This window comes from Oenanthe melanoleuca, chromosome Z, assembly GCF_029582105.1.
Source record: "Oenanthe melanoleuca isolate GR-GAL-2019-014 chromosome Z, OMel1.0, whole genome shotgun sequence".
In the NCBI taxonomy this organism is placed as follows: Eukaryota; Metazoa; Chordata; class Aves; order Passeriformes; family Muscicapidae; genus Oenanthe; species Oenanthe melanoleuca.
Genome location: NC_079362.1, coordinates 56,245,164 through 56,262,284, shown reverse-complemented (window position 1 = coordinate 56,262,284; position 17,121 = coordinate 56,245,164). Strand labels below are relative to the sequence as shown.

The 17,121-nt window shown below is 35.0% G+C and overlaps 1 protein-coding gene across 1 annotated transcript in view; it reads left to right on the top strand.

Annotated features, from left to right (window-relative positions):
* Positions 1-17,121, top strand: part of CWC27 (CWC27 spliceosome associated cyclophilin) — a 94,005-nt gene that overhangs the window by 10,884 nt on the left and 66,000 nt on the right. Inside the window, exon 10 of the mRNA XM_056513480.1 lies at positions 2,895-3,070. Within this exon, the coding sequence (XP_056369455.1) occupies positions 2,895-3,070 (176 nt within the window). The remainder of the gene's footprint in view (positions 1-2,894; positions 3,071-17,121) is intronic.

The following is a 17,121-nucleotide window of genomic DNA, read 5'->3' as shown; positions in this document are numbered from 1 at the left end:
GTTAATACCCTGTTCCTTTGTTCACAAGGCATAGTATGAATTCAGGCTTTTTCACTCTTCTCCTTTGTAATTTCCTGCTGTGCAGAAGCATTTTAGTGTTAGAACAGTTTGGAGAATGCTATTTAATTAGTAATTCTTCAGATATTCAAATATCCCTTTCTTAAGCAGACTGGATTTGGGGAGTATAGAACATGGGTGTATTAGGTTGAGGAATAAAAATTTACATAAATATACGTAATTAAGCCAAAGTTATAAATATGAAGGCTTTTGCTCTTTTTTTCCTGGAATGGTGTTCTCTTAAGATTTCATTACATTTAAGATTTTAGCTAAGATCTAGCACTTCAGGCAGTTACCTAGGTCTTGTAAAGTATTTTATCATCTCTCTTGGAGTTATTTTAGTTAGCACATCACTTTTGCATTTATGCAGCTGCCACATGTTGGTAGTTTTATAGCCATAGCTGGGACCAAATAATTCTTCCAGATCCCCCTACTTTCCCCAGCCTACAAACCCATAGCACGTAAGAGAAACTTCAGTATTCCCCAAGCACCTGGCCTTGCTGTTCATGCTGTTAAATACCATCCCATTTCTCTTACTGCCATCCTCAAATTTGTACATTTAATTCTTTGAGAGAGCCTTTGTATTAGCAATACCTCGTAGCTATTTGTTCTTTTTGTGCCCAGGTTGTTAATGGAAACATTATAAGAAATGCATTAATATATAAAACTTTTTCCCGCAAGTGACGTTTCTTTTCTGCACAATTTCTTTTCCTCACCCTGTTTGTTGGGTGACAAATAATCTTCTTAAATGGGAAAATCATATTACATACAGTAGCCACTAGTCACTCTGTCACAAAATGTGTCATTACACTTGTATATCCATATTAAAGAGAAGAATATGGCAACTCCACCCAGCTAATACCAGCAGCAAGAAGTAGTATAGCTTTCAGGCAGGCAGTTTTGCATTTCTGTGTCACATGGGGAGCAATCATCAGCCAACAGAACAGCCACTTCCCTTTTGAGGTGCCATGCAGTTCCATCTGGATTGTTGAATCTATTGTTACATCTGTTTATTGAGATCAGGTGGACTTAAGGAGAGAGAGAGAGGGACTGAAAGAGGAGAATAGGCAGGAGAAAAGAGTAGAGCTGCAGGAGGGAAAGCAATTGAGGAAGAAAGGTATATCCTATTTTCTGAGGTCAAACTGAGGCTAATGAATGGTTTGGGAAGTAGGGAGTTTAACCAAGTGAGACAAGTTGAACTGTTTTGTCCCTCCAATTTTAACTCCTCTCCTGTTACTCAGATATCTGTAATTTTTAACTAGCTTACTACTTAGGAATTGTTATTTGTCTAGAGTTGTCTGTTTTTATTTCAGAAGTTCTCCTGTCCAATTAGTTGTGTTTCAGTGAAATGCTCTTACCTAAGCCCTAGTCAAATCTCTGGACTCTGTCTTTATCCTTCTGTCTTTATCCTTGACTGTTAAAGACTTCAAACACAGTTCTGTCACTTTTTTTTTTTGGACCTCCCCCTGCCATTGAAGTCTGTAGTCCCTGTTCTCTCTGACAATTTATCATGTAAGCAAATCTTCTAGAAAGTTTCATTATCTCTTCTGTCAAACAATACCATTCTGGTAAATTAGGGAAATGCTGATCCTGTCCCAGTTTTCTCTTCCCCTATTGAAAAAGGACAGACAAAACTCACCCAATAACCTTTCAGTATTTTCATTGGCTGAAAATATACAGCTGTTTTACTGTGCTGAATATTCAGAAATTTCTTTGTTGTTTCTGACTTTTCTTCTCTTTTCTAAATTTCAAATCTAAGCATGGTGTTCTGAAGATTCCTAAACAGTGACTCCACTACAACTTCTGAAATCCAACTCTTGATTTTTCTCTTCTATTCCTAAATTTCGCCTCTTGTTTCTTTTACATTTTTATCCTCTCCTCCTCCATGTTTATGAACATGGTCTTCATGTATGGTCTTCTCCTGTGTGCATCACACTCAGAACATGTACATGTTCTTCCTTCACAAGTGCTTACATTCTGGCAGTCTCCTGGATACACTAAAGTCTTCTGGATTACTATTTTTAAGTCTCTTTTCTTTGGCTAAACTTAGAATCATGTGGCATCTTACACTTTCCTTTTCCTGATGAGTATCACACCAAAGTGAATGTAAAAAGATGTACCACATAATCTTCAAGCTGTCATTCTTCAACTGAGATTCAGACAGATTTCCTTCTTCAACAGAGGAAGTAGTCAAACTTAAATCCCTTGGTCTAGTCAGGCCACTTGTTCTTTCTCCAATTATTTCTCCCTTCAAATGTCTCTGATCCAAGGTGGTTTATCCCTTTTTTCCTACCTGTGCTAGGCATGGAGGCCTGAGGCCTCTCCTTGGACCTCTGTGGCAAGCTGCAATGATCAATTCCACAGGTTTTCACATTATGTTATGATCAATTTAGTATTTGTAAATTCTATTACCTGATGAGGTAACTTCTTCCATCCCATCATGACTGTATATATAGCCATGTGATAGAAAGTTAAGTTTTTCATTCCGTGGAAAGTGAAGGAAAAGTTTAGTGTATTGTATCAATCAAATTTTGGATTCATGAGCAATGGTACAGGTAATATCATACTGCTATGATGTCATTTATAGACCTGTAAGAGTTAATAGTCTAGAATTGGCTGTTTTATTTTCTCTGACCCTACAGATGAGTAATTGGTGTATGAAAAAGAAACTGTCATATTTCTATATTTTTGTTATCTCTGAAGCAAGTAAGGACATATTTGTTTGTAAAGCTTGCTTTTTTCTTGGAAGAGATTATATTATTTAAAAAAAGATTTCCATATTTGTTATTCTGTACTGAAAATATCTAAAGTAGCTTCATCATTTTAAATCAATAAAGGATGAAGAGGAACATGATGAAGGTGCTGATAGTGCAGAAGATGAAGCTGCTACTAATGAGAAATTTCACATAAAGGAACGCATTGCCAAGAAATTGAAAATTGATACAAATGAAAATACTAAACAGCAACTTCAAGAGGAAGAAACCAAGACAGAAAGGAAAACAACTAGTCGCAGGTAAGGATTGTGTTGTTTGGTAGGTGTTTTTCTTTTGAGTGCTTATAATTTTAAGATTTTTTGATAACTTGCATGGGAGTTCTGTTTTTCCCTGTGAGTTACAAATAAAATGTATTTATATGTATTTGTCAGTCTTTGCTTTGTCTTTCTTCTCAGCTGCTAGATTGAGTTTTGCAGCTTCCTTATCTGTGTTAACACGTGGTAGTCATCCACCACTGAGACTCACAGAAAGGAAAGTTAACCAGTGAAGTCTGGTTTAACTCATCCTTGCAGTGTACCAGCTTTCCAGAGCTGTAGCAGACACATGAGTTTTTCTGTTCAGACATAAAAGCATGGATTCCTGTCACGTAATTTAGCTGTGCCAGTGTTTGTAAACACCCCTTCCAACTCAATATTCTGCAGTCTGTAGTGTGTACTGATTAGCACTCAGTTTTCAGTGAGTTAATTTGCTTTCCTTGAACCTTGTGTTTTGACAGTTCTTGCAGTGTGAGTTTGAGGATAATATTTACATTATTAAAACACTCATCATGTGTGCAAGTGATGAGTAGTGGGTCTGATGTCAAACTTACTAGGAATTATTATCCAGTATTTCAGTAAATACAGATTCCAGAAGTTACTGAAGAATTAGGACTTTTCAGCTGAAGGGTTAAATGTACATGAAAAACTTGCTTGGAGAAAAGTTGGTGGAGGAAACATCAGAAAGCTAATTCAGATTTTGTGCTCTTAACTCTACATGGCTGTCATGGGAGTTGCCTGATTAAATTAATCAGGCTTTGCCCATACTGAATTCTGCCTCTGTAGTGGCTGTTTTGGATTCTCTCCCATGACAGTTTCCTTTGAAAGGAACCGTTCTGGTTTATTTTCCTGCTCTGGTTTCTTTCCCTGATCATTTTCCTTGTTTTCCTATTTCTTTTAACTGGTTTTCTTTCAGTTAGGTTTTTTTTCCAGGTTTTTTCAGTTATTGCTGGTGAGATATTGTAGGTGATGGCCAAGGCATAATGCTGACATGTAAGAATCTAAAACATTCTAGATTTTGTCTTTGTGACAAAAGAATACCAGTTCCATAACAATTACCATCCTTATTGTGTCCCTGAGGTACATCCCTGGGAAGTAAAGGTTTTAGATCAAAACGTGAGGATAAATTTGTTATAATAATTGACTTTGAGACAAAACATTGAAACTTTGGTTAGAAAACAGATGGAATAACTGAAACAGGATCAGTTGTTGTTTAACAGTCCTCAGAAATTCAGGTATCTGACTTCCACCTCTTGCAGGTTTTTATGATTTTATATGACTGTATATAATTGCTAAAAATAAAACCAGCCATATGTTTTAGTGAAAAAAGGGTTTTGTCAGTTATGGTGAGTGTTCAGTCATTATCTTAATTGTTAAACAAAACTTGTTAGTATAAAGAGAAAAGAAAACTTACACCCTGATGTTTGCAACTTGATACATATCAATATAGCTGTTTTTACTGGAAGAATTTGATAAGATTTTAAAAGCAAGATTGTTAAGTTTCTACCATTCCATGTTTTAACTCTGTGTGGCCTTTGTGTTTAGAATCAGTCCACAATTTTAGAGGGATGGGAACACTTGCATTACTTTGGATAATCTTCCAGTGCTGGTACATTAAAATATACCAGCTGTAAATGTTGCTGTTTGGCTGCCGTTTTGGAGCAGTGAAAAACTCAGTGACAAAAGTATTGCCAAGAAAGCAATTTGTATTAACCACTTTAGTAGGTTTGAAGAGCTCTAGAAACTATTATACTATGAAGGTATTTAAGAGGAAATTCAGTGTCCTTTTCTACATCTTCAATATTGATTTGAGTCTAAGAATCACACCAGGTACGGTACAGAAGCCTTTGCAATTTGAGCAGATGTGCTCAACTGACTGGTTCCAGTTTTTCCTGTCCTGTGGTTTACTTCTTATTAGAGGCTAAGTAACTAACTTCCATGATTTGTCAGATTTCATGTAGTCAACAAGATCTGTGTGGTCAGATCTGTAAACTGATGTTATTCCATTTCTTTTGGACCTATACATAAATCTGATCTCTTTGTGGAGTCATGTGTTGTCATTCAATCTCAGCCTGCCACCAAACCCCACACAGCCACTCGCTGACTGCCACACCAGCAGGATCTGGGAGAGAATCTAGAAGGGTAAAAGACTGAGAACTCAGCTGAGATAAAGACTGTTTATTAGGGAAAGCAGAAACTGTACAGGTAAAGCAAAACAAGGAATTAATTCCCTGCTTCCCATGGGCAGCAGGTGTTCAGCCATCTCCAGGACAGCAGGGCCCTATCACATGTAACAGTGACTTGGGAAGACAAACTTTACCACTGCAAATGTCCCCTGTTTCTTCCTTCTTCCCCCAACTTTCCATACTGAGCATGATGTCACATGGCCTGAAATACCTCTTTTGTCAATTGAGTCTCCTGCTAGCCTCCCAGGACTTAATTTCTCCTGCTTGAGTGGTAGTACAAAAAGCAGAAAAAGCTTTGGCTCTCCCTGTTAACAACTCTGTGTTCAGCACAAGTCCAGATGAGTCAGTGAATTGTTCTTGGTTGGGGAGACTAAACAATTACAGTTTAGCATTAAATAGCCATATCCAGTAGTGGAGGCAAGGATTCAGAAATTTGGAAGGTCTCTAAGAAAAGCTCTTTCTGAAAAAGAACCTGAAGTGTATGGCAGCCAGATAACATCTTTACAGCTGCAAAGGCTTTGGAATTTGTAGATATTTACTATTTACCTTTCTGTCCAACTACCTGTCTACGAATCAGTGTAGTTGTCCCTGGGGTCTTATTAGAATGGCTTCTGGAAACAAAATTGTCCTAAGGTGCAAGAGCAAGTTCATAGCATGAAGAGAGCACAGAGCTAAAGGATACTTGGGATGATGTCCAAGCTTGCATCATGTTATAGCTTATTTTAAGAGACATTTGTGTAGTCCATCTGTAAGCTGCTGGCTCTGCATGTGGTTGGTCAGTGTGCTCTGCTTATGGTTATTCTGCTCTTTCAGCATGACAGTAGTAATAGTATTAAAGCCAGAGGGGTTATCTTAACTCAGAAGAGGATTTTATTAGATGCATTTTTAGCAATTAGGAGCCATAGCCTTGGGAGATACTGCTTAGTATCACAAGTAACATAAATTTCTAGACTTACTGTTTTCCAAATAGTTGTCTGCTGTCCTCTGGCATGAAAATCAAATGCATGTTATTGTTTGTTATAAATAATGTGTTTTTACATTTGAGATCTGTTTAGATAAAGTAAGATAAACAATATCAAGTTTCATTGTCTGAAGTATGACTATTTTCTCAGTGTACTGGAGAGGTTTAATAATATACTCATGGGTGTTCACCACCCACTGTAGTCTAAGCTTGTGTTGATCAGAGGCAGAGACATGGGAGGTGAAAATATCAAACACAAAGTTGGATAGACCATCCATAGCTTGAGAGTAATGTCTACTAATGTATCAGGGTGAAAAACTTTTGATATTGATCAAAAATTCTTCTTATCTGATACTTAAATATGCTGGTAGAATAAATGATGTTCTAACAATATTTGTTTCAGAGTACTGTCTTTAAAATGCATGATTTTTATTGCAAGACTGTATTCATTTGCATCAGTCCAGTTTATTTTAATCCAAATGCATTTGTGAGGTTTGAAAGTTGCATTTCTATTTTAGAGAAACAGTGTGGAAGCAGTAGGCACCTCAAATTCATGGTACTGAGGTTCAATACCACTTCTAAAGGCAACCGTACTTGAAGTGCTGAAATGGTGAAGTTAATTTTAGTCATTTCAGTATGCATTTTAACTGTTATATATTTTTGAAATAGCTTTATACACTTGACAACTTTGTATTAAATAAGAAAACTTGAGGAAAAAGAGTTTCCCAATCATTCTGGCAAGTTGTTAGAGAAATTCTGTGGGTCTGGGTTTTTTATTAGAAAGCTTAAACCTAAACTTCACACTGTAAAACAGCTGTTTGCATATACAAATGTTTAGAGATAGAAGAAGTGTTTGCCATCATTGCATAAGCGATAAAATTTCACAGCATCACATGGAGTTTGTAAAATGGCAGTGGCTTGAAACGACCACCTGAAGGCTTCAGAGTAAACAGTCCTCTTATAGTCTGGTAATTAAAAAGCTTTCTTACACATTTCTTTTCATCCTGTAGGTGGAGCTCGGATGCTACGCATTTCTGCTTACTAGGTTTAAAAATTTTCGGTGCCTCTTGGTTGTAAGACATGCAGTGTGGAGTGAAATGCAGTAGGGTGTACAGGTTTTCACTGTATAAACAAGTTCATTTGCATCCTTGTGGTGGATATAGTATTAAATAGCAATATGAAATAAGTGCTTAAAATACTTAAACTATTGAGGAAGAGAAGCTGACTTTTTGAGTAGTTAACACTGAATTTAATTCAGTGTTTCCTCTTATATATTTTCTCCTAGTAATCCTATAATTTGCAGTTGAACTAAGTAATCACATTTATTTTGATTTACAAACAGTTACTATCTTAAGGCAATAAATAATAGTAGTAGTAGTAGTAGTTAACTACTAATATTAACTACTTGTATTTAATAGTAGCTCAACTGCCACTCCTTTGCATTCCTGTTTTCTCTTATATCAGTTTGCTTGTCATGGGTAAAATAAATCGTGTGTGAAGCTTTACATATTTTCTGTGCATATATGAGTAATTACTTCCTTCATCCTCATAACTGTAACAATTTTTAATTCCTCAGACTTAGTGTTTTCTTGAAGGACAACATGAAATAATTAGGACAAATAACTTACATGCCCACAGTCCTTCTGTCATCTAGGCACAATTGTAATAAAAATAGTTAATAAGGCAGGGTTTCAAGTACATGCTAAGACTAATTCAGACCAGACAGTAAAAATTGAGTACCATCAAGGCACCTCAACATTTTCTTGGCATCAACATGAATAAACATTGCCACACTGAGCATGCAAGTGTGCTTTTCTAAAGTGCTTGTATAGTACTGTAGTGTGGAAAAACCAAAGGTAATTTTACATAATCACATGGAAATGTTTCCTAAGAAAGATCTTTAAATCAAAAATTTTTGCTCTTTATGAATCTGCCATTGTTATAAATAGTATGTTTGATATTTTGTAAATTAATAATTTATGTGAAAATGTTGTTTTAAATGCATTTATTTTGCACTTGTAGTTCAAGCATTATAGTGAAAAGTAGTAAAAATGTGTATTTATATATTTCTACTTATTTAAGTTTAATCTAGTAACTCATCTTGTATTCAGCAAACTACTTTTCTGTTAATGTTGGCTGTCAATAAGTATAGCAATGTGATGCCAATACCATACATTTAGAGCTTCTTATTTACTTTGGAATGTTAGGTTTTATCTGTTTCTATATAAACACATATATTTCTTCTTAAAACTACTATTTAAAATTTAATAACTGTATTTCTAATCCTACTAGCATTTTCTTAAACTAAGTGTACTTACTATCCAGCTTTGTCCAACAATGAAGTTTGTCTCCTAGTTTTTCAGTTTAGCACCAGAAAATATACATTGTCTGTTAATAAGACTGGCTTTTGAGATTCTGAATAGAAACTCTTTTTGCAACTGACTTCAAACTTCCCTGTACCTAGAGAACTGCTGCTGTTTTCATACAGCAAATTCAGGTATTCTCTGAGTAGTGGTGGATGCTCCACCCGTGCAGTTTGTTTAAGGTCTGGCAGGACTGAGTTCTGAGCAGCCTGATCTAGTTGAAAATGTCCTTGTACATTGTAGGGACTTGGAGACAATAACTTTTAACCATCCCTTTCAACCCAAACTGTTCTAAGATTCTCCCTCTTGAATCTTCTTCCAACTCGAACCATTCCATGGTTCTGTATCTCTTGTTAGGGCTAATGCTTGTGTTTCATGGGAAAATTGTAAATAGTTTTATTTTATTAAAAATCATTAATTCTGTATGTCAAAAAGACTCTGTGTTTATTATGCTCCATTTGTACGGATGTTCTTTTAAAACTAGGATCCATCATTAGTAATAAACTGGCAAAAGAGTTTGTATTGTTTAATTTTAATAATTTTAATTTGAAGTAGGCAATTTTGATACTAAAATAAGTGTCCAAAGCTTTAAACAATTTTTAAAAATTTATATATCAAAGATATAAATTTCATTTTTATGCAGAAGTGGCTATTCAATCACATACTGAAATAATTTTAAATAATATTGAATAAAATTCTAACCAGTATTTCTGTAAAAGTGCAAAAGCTTCTATAATACTGTATTTCAAGAGAGCAAGTAAGTCAATCTTTGCTACTTGTCCTATTTCAATTTAAGGGTATTGAAATGTTTCTCTTAAATCCTTTCAATGACCTTTATCACACTAAACATATTTAGGACTGTTCTAAGTGTTCTACTTGTTGTTCTTCAGTGATTAATAGATTTCTGTTTCTATTCTTTCACTCTTGGTTTGAATTGTCTTTTGGAAAACTCCTTGGAGAAGTACTAGACATATGCTGATACATATACAGAACAGTATGGCAGTATTTTAGTCTTTCTGTTTTTCTCTATCTTGATTGAACTGTTTCCAAGCAGATTTTCATAAGATTAGTGATTTATCTTAGCTTAGTACATCAATAACACTAGCTGAATTAGACAGTTTTTCTTGTTCATAATGTAAATTCTTGTGAAGGTATTAATTCAAGCATGCAGGCTTGGCTGTCGAGAGCTGACAAGGTTGTAGGAGGTAATGCAGGTAGTACCTACCTAAGTATTTTCAGTGTATATCAGGACAGTGCACTTTTACTGGAGAAGCACTTTATGGAAATCTGGATAGGACTCAGCCCCAGTAAAGAGGTAGAGTTTGGGTTATTATCTGTTAGGAAGTAATGCACTTATTCCATTATTTATGAATTGACTTTACAACATAAGAACACAGAAAGCACTGGACAGTTGTCAAGATCAATACATTTTCCATGTTTTACACTGTAGTTACAGGTGCTCTGACATACTGTCCTTGCCTCACATTTCAAACTCAGCTTGTGCTCAGAGCGCAAGTGGGGCGCTGCTTTTGAAGGAGTTTGGAGTTTATGTCAGAAATAAAGTAGACAAAATGACACATGCCTCCAGTGGTTTGCAGATGGGACTCTCCTGAATTCTAAGTACATTTAAATTAGTTTTATCCAAGAGAGTATGTCTTGAATTTTATTGCCACAGTGATGATATGCAGATATGCATAAGCTCAAGCTACCTGAAAATGTTTTTTTTTCACCTGTGATTTTAAGAAGTACAGACAGTAACTGGTGGGAATTCATTGGCAGGGTAGAAAAAATAGTGGGAATTATAGTAACTTGAAAAATGAACCTGTTTTTATGTTTTCTTTTAAAACCCAGTTTGATTGAATATGTTAATGTCGTAGCTGTTCTAGGCTTCTGCCTTTCAGAAAGTATAAACATTTAAACTTCCATATATTTGTAATTTATGAACTGAACATTCTGTTTGTTTCTGTTTGGGAGTTTGGCTTCTGTGAAGATGTCTTTATACACTAGATCTCCAGAAAAAGAATGTTAGATACTTTTATGGTGCCTTGATTGATCTTGACTATGGCAAACATTAAACTACAAAATCACACCCGCACAAATTCACTGTAAATGTAAAGAGAAAAAAGGAAGAGACTTAGTTTTATATATTTCAGGTGTCTGAAAGAAGAGAAATGTTTTCAGAGTTTTGGTTTGGTAATTTAGTAATCATGTCATACACAGTCACCCACAGGTTGTACATATATTCTTACAGTCATACTTACCTACATGTCACATGTTTATTTTGATAGGATTCTACATTAATTCATGTGTATTTTGTATGCTTTGAGTGAGTTGTCATAGCATATAAATTAAGTAAGGGTTTGAAATTAAATTACTAATTTGTAAATTGCCATTTTCCAGTCATATGGAAATTGCTCGCTTCTGCAAATGTTTATATGACTCAATGATTGCAGTGAAACTACAAATGTAAACAAGAATTTATAATGAGCCTGACAACCAGTTCAAGTTCCTTTGGCCTGGCATTTGATAATAATTTTTGGTATGAGGATAAAGCAGAAAAGGAATATTTTGGCAAAAACAGCAGAAAAAAGTCCTTACCCTTGGGATTGAGTGAGTGACTTTCTTTTTTTAAGACTGTCTCAAGAGATTGTCATCTTCTGTTCCTGTCTAGGCCTGGTTTTCTTGCCAGTTTTTATACAATTAGAGCGTTATAGTTGCTTGTGGAGTTCTCTATAAAATAGATTGCTTACACAACCTCAATAAATCAGATTTTAAAAAGTCAGCTAGAAAATTAAAGCCAGAAGTAAGCTGTCATACACAAGAGACTTCTAAGCAAGTTTTAGTGCTGTGGAAGGTGGGCATGACTTTCTGTCTACAACATATTATATAAAAGATAACAGTCTGACAGTGAAATGGGAGCAGCCTCTTGCTGGGACTACTACCTTGAATGACGTTTACTCTTGTTTTAATCTTTATATGTTTTATCAAGTGATTTTGTTATTATTTTTTTTCTTATCTTCTCTACTAATGTCATAGCATTAATGCTTTAAAAGTACATTTAATTGATATTTTGTTTTTCTTTACATATTTCTTTTCCTCAGTGCATGAGGGATCACTCACTTCAGTCTATTTTTTAGTAAGGATAGCAATAATATTTGGTTTATCTAAGTGTAATGTTTCATATTATAATAATTTTTTTTAATATATTCCTAAGTTATTTTTTGACTGATGATAGTCTTACTGTAATTGTTTAAGAAACTGAAAACAATTACATACTTTTCCTTTGGTAAAAATGAGTTCTTAAGTTATCTTCAAGTTTAAGAATCTAATGGGTTTCTTTCAATTTGCATTTTTGTATTTTGTTCAAGAAATTCAGTATTTCGGACACTTATTATTGACACACAGAAAACAAAGATACTCCTGAATTTTTTTTAAAAGACATTTGTGTTTGGAATAAAACTATTTTCTTAGTGCTAAGGATTGCACGTCCCACTTACTCTTTTCAAAATAATGTAGACTTTTCTGCCTTATTTACCTTAATAACATTCATTGTAAAGACAAAATAATCCCAGACATACTCTTTGTAGAGTTAATGATTGGCAGTAACTTAAAAGCAGACTATACTATATTAAACACAAGCCCAGATTGTTTGGGCACAAAACCAGAATCCCAGCACTGAGATTTTTCTTGGCTAAGCATCAAAGCATGTTAATAGGTAGAGTGTTAGGCTGGGACAAAGACGGGATTGTTACTGTGGTATATTTCATCCTGCTGCTACTTGGCAAGACTCAGTGTATTTGTAGGTGAAGTTTGTGTGTGCATTTGTCTAGTCACCTGGAAAAAAGGATGCATATATGACCCGTGAAAATACAGTTAGCGTAATGGAAGGTGAGAACGTGTAATCCTTATTATACAGTGAATTGTTAGCACTGTATAGTGGGTAAGATACCATTTCAGAGAGCTGGAGCCTTCCCAATTGTTTAGCTGCACATGGGATTTTTTTTTTTCTTGTAACATAACAAGATGGATTTAGCAGTGGTATAGCCGTGTACTTTTTAATTGCTAAATGTTCATGCTCCATTTCCTTTCTTTGTTCCAGCAGAGTTGAGTAGCATGGGAAGAGACTTTTTGAGAGTTTTCTTTCTGTCGTAGAACATATTTTCTGTAAATATGAGCAGTATATCTTAAAGTGGTACTGCACTAAAGGATTGCTGGAGTATGTTCAAACAGTTTCTTTAAACATCACATCTGCTGTTTAACTCTGTAGACAGTTAATCCATATTACAATTCAATGTTTTTATATGCCTTTCTACAGAGCCAAGCAGGTAATAAGTACTTTCAATATAGTGCAGAACAAGTGATGTTGGTTACCAGATTCTGGTTGTAGAATATTTATAATGAATAATGGTTTGTAAATAAAAAGAAGGGAGTTCAGTTATTGCCTAAAAAGTTGTGTTACACTTCTGATTATTATTAGTTAATAGCAGCTGATAATTTGATAATAGTGAAATAAAATAAATTACAGAACTTTCTGAGCTAAATCACAGAATGGGTAAGGTTGGAGAGGTTGAATAAAATCTATGTCGACATGAATAAAGGAAACCAAACTTGAATCCTTATAAGGGTATATCTGCTTCTAATGAGAAGAAGCTGTTTATCTAATGAAAGTGGAAAATATCCAAAAAGCCTGAACCTTGAGAGGATAAGGCAGAAAAAGCTGCTAGGATAATTTCATCCAGTGATATATCTAATAGAGCATACAAGACTTCTAAATTCTTTTATCTCATTCTTATCTTCTGATTGAAAAAAATTCCATTTTAATGTAGAGAATCTAGCCCACAAAAATTTTCTTTGGTAATTGCTTTTCTTATTAGGTAAATAAAAATGCTACTGCTTTTCAGTCTGCCTTTTGGCTTCTCTTGAGCCCTCTTTCACTCATCTGCTAGACTTCTGTTAGCATATCTTCGTTTGCAAATTGTACCAAATCCCTCTTGGACTTCAGTGCGTCAAGTAAATTGAACATTAGCCTACTTTTGTGGCATTCGACAGTTTTCCCCAGCTTTTGTTATGTGTCAGCTTCATCAAATATTATGCTGTGTTTTCTTCACACAAGATAGTTTGTTGATAGATCTTTTCTTTAAGTCCACAAGTAATAGAAATAATTTTTTTATGACTCTAAGTTATGGTTCTGTTATTTTTGCTCAAGAACACTATCAGTCTCAGGTATATAATTATCTGAGTTCTATTTTCTCATTGTAAAGAATGATATAACACTACTGTTTCCCCTTCTTTCACCTCCTGGTTCTCTAGTTTTTTTCCTCCTGTTTTATTCAAAACCAGTGTTCCTCATGGCTCAAAAAAAAAATCTCTTCAAGCAACTTTTAGAAAACACTTAGAAGCAAACTGCATAACATATTGCTTTCTCTTTTCTCTGATGCTTATTTTTAGTTGCTTTTCTTTCTGTTTTGAGGTAATTCAAGAAGACAGAAAAATATGTTATTCCCAGATATCGTGTCTGGTTTTCTCTGATATATGAACAGAGAGAGCTATTTAATCTTGTTTTTTTTTCCTTCTCTACATTATAAGTAGTTTTCCTTTTTTGTTTTGTTTTGTTTTAATCCCTAGCATAAAACATTAGTAGGGTAGGGAGGTTTCTCTATGTGCTCAAAAATGAATGTATATCTTCAGCTGTGTCTGTTGTCATAAATAAATGGACAATGGTTGTTTAACAATCAGTTTGTTATGTAAAAATATTTTTACATTGTGAAATAACATCTGAGGCCAAGTTAAAACTTTTTTTTTTTCCTATATTATACTGTTTTTTGATTCAGGCCTTTGGCAGCAAAGTACGAATTCCCAGCATTATCCTTTACTCTATACAGTTGTTTATTCTTTGTATTTTCCTGGACCTTGAGTATAAAATTCAAGATACTGGTAAAATCAAAGTATCAAGCCAACTACCATGTGTTCATGGCATCTTTTTAAGTAAAAATTTTATTAGAAAGTAATGTGGGGAGTTTTTGTATTTTAGTATGTTAAAAGTTGTGTCTATGACACAAGTATGTGTTTATGTAAAATATGAGTGTCTATGAATGAGCACCCAACAGAAAACTGATTTGGTGAATTCATGTAGTTTCTCCTTATTCTGTTGGAGATTACTGTTTTCTTAAACCCAAAATACTTTTACTAATAATTGGACCAGATATTGCTAGTTTCTGTAGAGACTGCCTTTTTTACCAAGAACGTATAAAAGGTTTGGGAAACACTGCAGAATGGCTATTACTCTGAGGGGTTATTAGGATATTACAGCCTCTGGATGAGGAAGTAACTCTGGTAATACAAGGAGCACTATTAATGGCATTGGGATCAGCAGTTCAACAATTTAATGGAGCTGGCTATAGCAAGTGAATTTTTGTTTTATGGTTTTGCTACTTTCACCTGTAGCCTGGCATGTTTTCTAGTTCTTCTGGGTCTCAGAGCTCTGAGATTAGTGGCACTATCACTTCACTTTTCAGTAAATTAGGGAATGCTTTGGGGCGTCAGACAGGTAGGGACCATAAAAGTGAGGAGGAGAAATAATGTGGAATGCTGTAATCCTGGATTATTCTTGCCTGTCTTTTCTAGCTATGGGATATTACAAAAGAAAGACATTGCTGGAAAAGTTAGTGAGAAGTCAGTCTGACTTTTAGTGGATTTTATGCATTGCTGAAGAAATGGGGCTTAACTGCCTGCAAAGAGAACTCAGTTTTAGAAACGATGTTACTTCAATGTAGAATGAAAGTCTTAAAATCATGCCCAGCCTATCAGATAACATGTAGAGATACCCTGTGTGTCCTTGCATATGTTCTTAGAGCAATGGAGTTGACTGTTTTGGACCACATGGTGGTGTGCTGAGTCAGTATGGCTTATTGAGTCCTGCAAAATCTAGGTTGCACCCAGCTGTATCTCCATAGTGTCTGTAAACCTCCAGAATGTGGAATTTACCGAGACCTACTCAGCTGGGAGAAGTGGAGTGGGTAGGTAATTAACAAAACCAACCAACCAACAAAATTAACTCACTATTACAAAACAAACAACCAAGCAAAAACCCCCAATAAACACAACAATGTAATTCTTACCACCATTTCTATTAGTTCTCATTTTGGCTCATTGTGCACCTGAAAATCTGTGATCCTCTCAGTAAAAAGGTTAATGCACATTGTTTGACAACTTCCCAAGTTAGAGAACAGCAAAGCATACCATAGTCACAGTTGGATAATTTCATAATAAAATCGCTTTTTAATGAGAAGTGTATCAGCAGTACAGACCTTTTGAAGTTCTTAAGTTTGGCTGATAAGCAGCCATACTGAGCTTATTGATGGAAAAGCATTATTTGCTGAACAAGCCTCATGCTTAAGACTGGAAGTCATTGTTACGTCATTTCTTGGTTAATTGGCTGCACCTGTGATTTGTTAACAGCTCTAATCCAGTGGTCTCTGAACCACGTGTGGAAAGGTCAGCAGGATAGAGTCTGGTGCACTGTGAAGCATTGTTAGAGGTAATCTTAGTTTGGCAACCTGTCATGCCTGTTAAATCCAGATTGTCGTTTTTCAGCTCATGACGTGAGCTTCTTAAAATGAGAATGGTGCAGATAACTGGAAAATCAAGTCTGTGGTTCTTTACCTGCAAGGCAATGCTTAGTTAAGAACTCATGGATTTTTTTAAAGAATGTATTAATTTGTAGATGACTCTGTTGTAATGAAAAATTCTTTGTAACTTCGTTCTTCTGATAGTTGGAATTTGTTGTGTTTTTTAAAATGTAAGTGTAAAATTAATATGAATCCAGTGAAGTATGTCTAGATATCGGTATGTACACCTGCATGCGAATGTATTTTTTGGTATTTTCTCTCCCTTTCATGTCACAGAGTTTGGAGACTCAGCAGTCTCAAGTGCTTGTCACCGTGCTGCCTTTTATAATCTAATTATATCTGGTGAGACTGAATTTTCAGTGTAGTTATTAGTTACAAGTAATTATGTTGGTGCTATTTATATATATAAACTATCATTTAACTCCAGTGTCCTTTTCAGCTAGTTTAGTATTGCAATAAATCAGGAAAATACTTTCTATATATGTTGATACTGTATCTGAATTTTGATAGTACATTTAAGTGTCTTGGGCAGTAGAGTTTGCCTTTGTCTATTTTGTATATTGTATAATAAGCAAGTTGCTAAATTTGTTTAAACAATTTGAATAAGTTTACTTAACTGAAATATCTCGTGTAACATTCTTTATTAAATAGGAATAATCTTGCTGAAAGTTATGATACCAGAGAATCATAAAATTATAGAGGAGGTTGGAAATTACTTATAAAGGTCACCTAATCTAACAGTCCAGCAGTGGCCAGGGATATATTCCACCATATTATTTTGCTCAGAGCTCTAACCAGCTTGACCTTGAATGAACCCCAAGAGTGGGATATCCACCCCCTTTCTGGGCAATCTGTTTCAGAGCTTCTGTCACATCCCGAGGTGTCTCCTTAGACCTGA